At 31.1% G+C, this 8,481-nt stretch overlaps 1 protein-coding gene across 2 annotated transcripts; it reads right to left on the bottom strand.

Annotated features, from left to right (window-relative positions):
• Positions 1 to 810: 810 nt before the first annotated feature.
• On the bottom strand, positions 811 to 4,971 carry LOC105126431 (shikimate kinase, chloroplastic). 2 transcript variants are annotated; one of them, XR_842429.1, is made up of 12 exons: positions 4,799 to 4,971; positions 4,433 to 4,697; positions 3,902 to 3,963; positions 3,628 to 3,682; positions 3,468 to 3,540; positions 2,968 to 3,055; positions 2,582 to 2,664; positions 2,339 to 2,468; positions 2,179 to 2,257; positions 1,968 to 2,032; positions 1,489 to 1,764; positions 811 to 1,347 (listed from the first exon to the last, which is right to left on the bottom strand). XR_842429.1 is itself a non-coding variant. In XM_011027298.1 (11 exons), exons 2-11 carry the CDS (start codon positions 4,650 to 4,652, stop codon positions 1,735 to 1,737), a joined length of 885 nt encoding a protein of 294 aa, XP_011025600.1. In that variant the 5' UTR covers positions 4,653 to 4,697; positions 4,799 to 4,971; the 3' UTR covers positions 811 to 1,734. The 2 variants fall into 2 exon arrangements, 1 of the variants encoding a protein (XP_011025600.1); XM_011027298.1 differs by having other exon boundaries at positions 811 to 1,764.
• Between the last annotated feature and the right edge of the window lie 3,510 nt (positions 4,972 to 8,481).

Genomic DNA, 8,481 nt, shown 5'->3' with positions numbered 1-8,481 from the left:
ATTTTTAAAAAATAAAAAAATATTTTTAATATATATTTGAATACGAAAAATTATTAAAAAATAATTATAATTACATTGTCTTCCAAAATACTGATCCCTGAGATTAGAAGCCTGGAGAAAATGACAGATTTTAGACCTATTAGTTTATTAAGCCTTGTACAAAATCATCTCAAAGAGTATTTGCTATCAGGCTTAAAAAATTTTACCTGAAATTTGGACAGTTAGCCATATGAAAAGATTGAATAGATGTGCGGGTTAACTTAGAGGATTTGTTATGGACAGTAATGGGTATGGAGGCTGTAGATCTGATGGGGTTCCTGTCTTGCTTCTTTGATGGAATAGAAGTAGTGTAGCTTTTGGCAAACGAGTTGTCAGCACAAGAAATTGATTCAAAAGCTCTAGCATATCTGAAGGGTTTCCTAGAACTAGAAGCTTGTGCTTTTCGAGAACCTACCATCCGCGCCTCTTCTTGGGCTTATGAAGATAAATGCTGGGGGGGACTTGGGATGGAGGCAGTGGAACTGCCGGATATGGTATTATCTTTCATGGAGAAGGCGAGTTTTCTGGCTGGTTTATGCAAAAAAAAGATCATCTTCCTTGAAAGATCGACTAAGAAGATATTACTGTTTTCGTCAATATCGACAACCAAATCAAACTGGGGGCAGCAATTTGGAATTGGAGGCCAAGCTTGTCGCTAGCTTATTCTGCATACAAGTTTCTTTGGAAGTGCTCTCTTCTTGCAAGTGCTAAGACCCCAATCCGTATTGATCGAGTAAGCTATTTCTTACATGAAATACATTTAACATGCACTTTTTAATGAGCAGTAATAAGATAGTTATTCCCTGATGTGTTGAAACAATATCTGTACAACATCAGTAAGGTTCTCATTTTTTGTTTTGGGACACAAGTGCTGCTGAAGTGCTGTATCTCTTGCAGAATTATTGCCTATCCTGCTACTCATTACATTCACCAAGTGCTTGTTCACTCTTTGCTGAGAACTACATGAGCTTGATCAGCATCATCCTTTCAGAAAGGTTTGTGTTTATACATGCACAATAACTGGTAATGTTCTTTTTTGCAGAAAAATCCAATCGAATGAAACAAACAAATCCACCATCGCTAATAAATTACATCTTCGGAGATAACTCCCATCACGTCTCCTTTCAAGTCAGCTGCAATTTACCGACCAGTTGCCATGCCAAAGCTTACAGTGACGAGCATATTGTAACATCTGTTGGGGTTGCATGCAAAGATCATAGCTGCATTATCAATTACTTTCTGACTCCCTTGTATCTGCTACTCCATGTGTCCATAGTACTCAGAAACAGTAACAATACGAACTAAACCCTTAAGCAGTGTAAAAATGCGAAGATTAGCCTAAATCTAGGGCGTCCATATGACAAAGAAGCATATTCATAGAAAATCCTTGCATACATTGGCTGAGCAGGAATCCACAAAAGGATCAACAGCTTGACATTAATCTCTAACCTTTATTTTGATCACATGGCATCCGGCGAAGTGGCACCTCGCCATATGCACAAGTCAACATTACAACATAGATCTTACACATCATTCGCATCCCAAATCCTGCAGGTAATAAATGGAAACCTTCCACATAATGCATCACACAAGCCATGTTAAAATATAGAAACATGGCATGGGATGCCATCCAACTAAGCGCCATAATCAAAGCTTGTTAAAATAGAATCCCGTTGCAGCCATGCCACTGATGTCCTATAGGACATTTCCAATTTGTTCAAGTGCCTGCAAAATTTCAGTTCCAACTAGTCAATCTACTAGACAGCATGATAATTCTGCGGCATGTAACAAAAAAGAAAAAAAAAAATCACAGCTCACCAACGCAGAACTGTTGCCAGTGAAATTATAAAAATGACAACAAAAATTAATGTCCTAGTTTTGCAGAAATAAAGAATGCATGAAAAAGCATGAATGAGACAGTAAAAGACCTCAATGGCAATCATAGCAGGTGTGATAGTGGATACATCTTTATGTCCTAGTTTGGCTGCAATATCTGCACAGTGTAAACACTTATCTTCAGTATATTCACTTAACTAACATGTGAAATCTTAGCAATTACAAAGACTAGCAGATCCCAAGAACTACAAAGCAATAAGAAAACACATGATAGCCGCAAGTTGTGGTTCCAAGCACACGTACTTTCCAGAGAAACCCTCGCCTTGGCATTTTCATAAGCTTTATGTCTCTGCTCATACAGAGTAGAAAGGCGTCTGAATGCCTGTAGTGAGAATAAGTTTCAAGACAAAGCATAAGATATGACACGTTAACAAGAAAAATGTTTAGAAGACAAATAACCTACAGTGGTGTATGCATCTCCTGGTTCATTATCCAAAAGGGGGCGAGACTTGGTTCCTACAGCTGCGATCCTCTGTGCCAGTTCTTCCAAAGGCACATCTAACCAGACACTAATCCCCTTCCTCATGTATATCCTGATTAACAAAATAGAAAGTAGAACACTTTGAAAACCAACATGCATAAAGAACTTACCAAATAATCAGAAGGTAAAGAATTTAAGTTTCAATTGTTATGTCCACTATCATACCAGTTTTCATCCCGTATCACAGCACCGCCACCAGTGGAAACAACAAACCGGTGTTCTATTGATAGCTTTTCTAATGCCTCAGTCTGAAAGGTAGGATTACAATATTTAAAGTTTGAAGCCACAACCAAAAAAGATAGATATAAGAGCATATGACTTTGGTCAAGTGTTTTTAGTGTGGCTACATATTTAGATTAGCAAATAGATAAAACCCAATGGATAAACCAACGAGCACAACAACTGAATTAGCAGTCACTGCTTCAACTTATCATCAGTTCTCTTTTCAGAATGACATATTTTGCAATGCTAGTAACTAAATATAATCCAATTAAATGTGCATGAGTAAGTTTTGCAATGGAGAGATTCAAAATACAATCTACTTAAAACACCTCTTTATCTCTGAAGAAATCCTCTCCATATATTTCAAATATTTCAGCTACAGAAGGCACGCCAACATCCTGCTCCACCAGTTTGTCACTGGAAAATCCATGAAAATGTAGAACATTACAATTATTATTTAACATAAAAAAAGATTTTTGGTTATGTGGATAACCTGCATTTAACAGACAGATGTAGACACCGTAATGGCACATCCAGTGCTCAACATTTCAACAAGAACTTCTATACCATTGCAAAATCAGATCTCACAAGATAGGGGTAACATTACCACAAGCCATATTTAATAATTTGGATCATCATCTATGAGTGCCCCCACTCAACGACCATGTTGTATTGCTGTGAGTTGAGGATGTACTTCAAATGGTATAGAAGTTTTTGTTGCATTATGAAGCATGCCTTTTCTTTCCTCTCCCTCATTCTTTTTAAGATTGCAGAGGCATACTAAAATCTTTCCTAGAACCCCAAATGGAAGACAATCACATGTACTAACCAGTCACAGAATGAATAACGAATTGATCGCGAGAGAATCTTTCCCACTGTAGTTTTTCCAGAGCCCATCATCCCTACATGTTTCACATTCATTTAGTTTACTATCAGAGTAATCAAATCAATTTCTAACAGAATACATAAGACTAGACAAAGAAACTGACCAACAAGATATATACAGCGTCCATTTAAATATGGCTCAATCTCTTGTGACTTATTCTGCAAATTTTGTTCACGTCTAGTGAGATACACGCCCAAAGAAATTTGATGAGCAGAAAACAGTGAAGTTTTAGATAGTTAAAGGGAGAGGAAAGGAAAAAGTAAGGCAAAGTTCACAGTTTTTAAGGCAAAGTAGATGCAAAGATTGCAGAGCAAAATAAAATCCAACATATTATTAGATATCTCATTCAAACTGATGAGAACAGAAGCATTTCATACCTTCAAAATCAAAGATTCCTCGCCAAACAAATCCTGGAGACTTTCAGATTCCAACGTTGAAACTACAAAAATTAAAAGAATCTTTCAAAATCCAAAAGAAAAATGGAAAGGAAGTCAATGCTGAAACAATAACTTCATGATTCTTTTACATTATGTAAGCAAGAAGTATACTCAAATTAAGCACGGTTACACCATCAATATATTATAAATTGGAAGTACAGACTTAAAAAAATTCAATAGATTACCCATGCAAAGTCTAAAGATTTTCAAAACCATTTTCACTTACCAGCTAAAAAATAACATATATTACAAATCACCCAATAACACTACAGCAAAGACGCCAAAAAAAAAAAAAAAGCAGCTCCAACTGCACCTTCAAATAGGCTTTTAACAAACTAAAACCAAAACCAAAACCCAGATGTTATAAATCCAAAAAAAATTATCTAACAATAGCCCATCATCTAAAAATATCCAACCAAGACTAATTTCACAGATTCAAAAGATGCAATGACAAGGACTTAGATATTGTACCTTGAGAATTGTTACAAGAACAAGAAACCTCAAAAGAAGCCTGTCTATGTCGATTTTCATCTCTTACAGGCCGAAACTGAGCAGAAACAAACACTTGGAGTCTCTTCTGTTCCTTAAATCTCCCCGAAAACCGCAGGGAACTAGTTGGTTTTCTTGGAAACTTGTATGAATCAATCCATGTTGTCGGAATTTGCATTCTTTGTGCAAGATTTGCCTCCATTTTTGACTGGTTTGCCAATCAAAAACTTCGCCAAATCTATCTACTCTGTATTTGATTACAGGAAAAAAAAAAAAAGAGTGAAAAACTAAAACATTGCAAATGCAAAAGGAAAAATTAAGTGGCAAAAATTAGAGAATTTAACTTACCAGTTACGAGAAAGAGACCAAAGCAGAGACGAACAGCAGTTTGAAGTTTCGTTTAGTTGATGTGGTTGGATTGGCCTTATTTTTTTGTGATTTATACTGTGCTTCAACGGTTGTTGGGTAATCTCAATAACAAGAAAACAAATGGTTGTGCAGCCCAACATTATAAACAGAATGTGAACACCTCACCAACCATTTAGATCCTTTCAAAAAAAAAAAATCATTTTTTTGGGTTGGTAAGGAGGAGATTGTGTGGTGGGTAGCTAGTGAGGAGGTCAATTTCGGTGATCTCTTTGGAAAAAAAAAAGAGGAGGCTAGATTATTAAATTAGTATATTATAAAATGTAAATCATACAATTGTCTATTATAAAATGTAAATTAGTTTGCATCAAAGGCTAAAAGACTTTGAAGAGAAATTGTGTGTGCAATCACAACTATATAAATTGTTGTTTCAGGTGAGATGTCTCCTTTATTAACGAGGAAACTCATTTCTTTTTCTTTTTTTTTTTTTCAATAGCAATTTATTGGGAATAAATGAGAAAACAATATATGATTTTTATTATAGAGAGCTTGGTTGAACCCTAAATTCTATGAATTTTCTAATTAATTAATAAAAAATTAAAAACTAAATCTTATATTACTCTTTCTCACGAAACACTATTATATAAAAAAATATTATTTACTATAATAGTGTTTTGATTCTTTTCTTTGTTTTCTTTTCAATTTATATTTTTTTATTAATTTAATTGTATCTTTTAATATTAAGTTTATTAGGAATCAAACTTCATGATTTTTTTCAATTTATTTTGACTTAATTTATTTTTTATTAGGTTATATTAGTCTTGTGACTCGAACCATGGGTTTGATGATAAACTTGGTTGACTCAAGTTTCTTTTTCTTTTTTATATTGACTATTTTTTTTAATTTTATTACTTAATATTGGATTAATTGAGAATTGCATTTCATGTTTTATTTCAGTTTTCTTTTTATAAGGTATCCCCATCTCTTAACTCGGGTCCTGGGTATGGCGGGTTGACTCGAATCATTTTTAGTATCCTTTTTTAATTGAATCTTTTGTCAATTTCATCTTTTAACACCAAGTTGATTAAGAATTGACCTTCATAATTTGTTTTATTTTACTTTTTATTAGGTTATTGTGGTCTCATAACTTAATATAAAAATTAACAAGTTAACCTCAGTTGATTTAAATCAATTCAATATGTTATCACATCAATATATTTAAAACAAATATCATATTGAATATTTATTTTGAGTCAAATTATATTTTTATATGTCATTTTGGTTGCTTTTAAACCCATTAAATTGATCGGATTAATTCACACACGGTTTAAAAAAAAACTACTACAAAAAACATTAATAATGCTTGTATTTCTTTTCACATTAATGCTTTTTTATCAAACCTTAGTGTAGCCTAGGATAATGATCTAGTCTTATTTAAGGCGTAAAATTCAAGAGCTAAAACCATTAAAAAGTAGAGTTTGTTGCACCTAAAATAATTTTGATTTTATACTTTTAAAAGGTTAATTTTTTTAGTTTAATCGGCATGAATTTTTATTGTTTATTGTTGAAGCTTAAAGAGAAAAAATAGCTAAAGAGAGAGAAAGGAAAAAGGAATAAGAATAAAGGAGAAAAAGAAACTAATTTATCATTTATGTGTTTGTGTTATATTATATATATATTAGTAGATTTGATTGCTTTTAAAAAAAAACATAAGTTGACCATTTATAAAAACAATAAAGGGAAAATATTAGTGTTATATTATATATATATTAGTAGATTTGATTGCTTTTTAAAGAAAAAACATAAGTTGACCATTTATAAAAACAATAAAAGGAAAATATTAGAAAGTGCACACTTTGAGAGACAAGAGCAATCTTCTCAAAATAAAATTATGAAATTGTTACTATTTCTGAAATAGGATAACAAAGGTGTGTTCACTAATAGAAAATAGTTTTTATTTCTTATTTTTAGTCTTTTTTTATAAAAGAATTTAAAAATATATTTATTTATTAAAAAAAAAGCTAGAAGTTGAACCTAAATTACACACTGACTCGCTCTACCATCGCACAAAGGGCTTCGTAAATGTCTAATAAGCAGCGATCTACTTATCCTTTTCAAAGACTGTGTAAGATTGATGGATAAACTTTTTGGCAATATCATGAAAGTTAATCCAGATTCATCTCTCTCTTTTAGACCTCCTTTATTTAATTAAGTTTAACTGGAGTTAGAATAAGTTAATCTAGTTGCCTCAATTGATTGACCTGGTTAAAGTTCATTCGTTGACTCTTTTTAGATCCATAGTTGAATGATTAAAACGACGAATTATAGAGTGAGTTCAATTTCTATTATATGCACTTTAAACATTCAGTTTAATTACTGCTTGCTTATACTTTTCTGTCATCCACTGTGGTCTTTATCCGTGAAAGAAAGAAGGTCATAATTTTTTTTCTCCAAAAAATAAGAAATACATTAAGATTACAACTATTTTTTACAAAAAAAAAAATCAAAACTATAATTTATAATAATCATCTTAAAATCTTGTATTTGAATAATCTAATTATATAATATTAATTTTACTTCATTTAATTAAAAAATTATCATGAAAACATTATATTCTTAGCTCAAAACAAAAACCTTTAAATTATATTTACAGTAAGAATTAAATTTATGACACTAACTAATTATAAAAAAAAATAAAAAAATACTTTAATCTTTTATATTGGTAAAAAGTGTTTGTATATAAAACTAGAAAATGCATTGTTTATGTTTTTTTTTTCATTTGAAAAAATTGTAAGAAAAACTGTGAAGAACCTCTAAGATATATTTTTCAAACTAAGTATAAATTTGAAAAATTAAAAAACTAGTTTTCTAGAAGAAAAAATATTTCATTTAAACATGAAGTTTTATTTTTCTATCTCCATTTTTCCGAAAAAAGTAACATATGATTATGTTTTTGAACAACTCTTAAATGATTTTTGTTCCATCTCATGTCAAAATCTCTTACTCTCAAGGGGATAAGTTTATTTTGTATCGTAGAAAAAAGATATATATATATATATATGTTGTTGATGAAGCAAATAAGTAAATAAAATTTCTATTTTAAACATTCTTTTGAAACTGAATATGAAACAAATAAGTAAATAAAATTTTTATTTTAAACATTCTTTTGAAACTGAATAAAATAGTTATTTATTTTTTATTCATGAAACTAATCAAATGCATTAATAAATAAAATAACTTAATCAAAGAATTAGTTATTTATTAATGACTTGGAAATACTTGATTATATTTATTTATAAAGTTTCATACAAATCAAATAATTTGATGAACATAGAAAAAATAATTAGTTTATTTGAAAAATTATATTAATAAATTAACTTAATAAAATATCAATAAAAACATTGTTTCTGAATTAATCTACAAATTGATTATATTCATAATCTACAAAGAATTAAATTATTGTTTTTAAGTTTATTATCCAGTTTTCTCCCATGCTTACCCCCACCCGCGCACGCGCGCGTGCATAATTTAGTGATTTTCCACCACACAATGGACAAAATACTTAAATAGGCAATTAAAGTGTCTCTCGCGCATGGGATTGGCTTTTGTCATGTAAAGCCAAAGGGATGTCTGGTAGCATTTTGTTTTTCGTTTTATTTCTCATT

This window comes from Populus euphratica, unplaced genomic scaffold, assembly GCF_000495115.2.
Source record: "Populus euphratica unplaced genomic scaffold, PopEup_1.0 scaffold78.1, whole genome shotgun sequence".
NCBI lineage: Eukaryota > Viridiplantae > Streptophyta > Magnoliopsida > Malpighiales > Salicaceae > Populus > Populus euphratica.
The sequence above is the reverse complement of the archived record's forward strand: the minus strand, read 5'-3'. Positions and strand labels throughout refer to the sequence as shown.

Coding starts and splice junctions, on each gene's coding strand:
- LOC105126431 (XM_011027298.1), bottom strand. CDS start 4,652: ATGGAGGCAAATCTTGCACAAAGAATGCAAATTCCGACAACATGGATT. Junction 3,964..4,432: donor TTCTTGTAACAATTCTCAAG/GTACAATATCTA, acceptor TAATTTTTGTAG/TTTCAACGTTGGAATCTGAA. Junction 2,469..2,581: donor GTGATACGGGATGAAAACTG/GTATGATAGTGG, acceptor TTTGTTAATCAG/GATATACATGAGGAAGGGGA.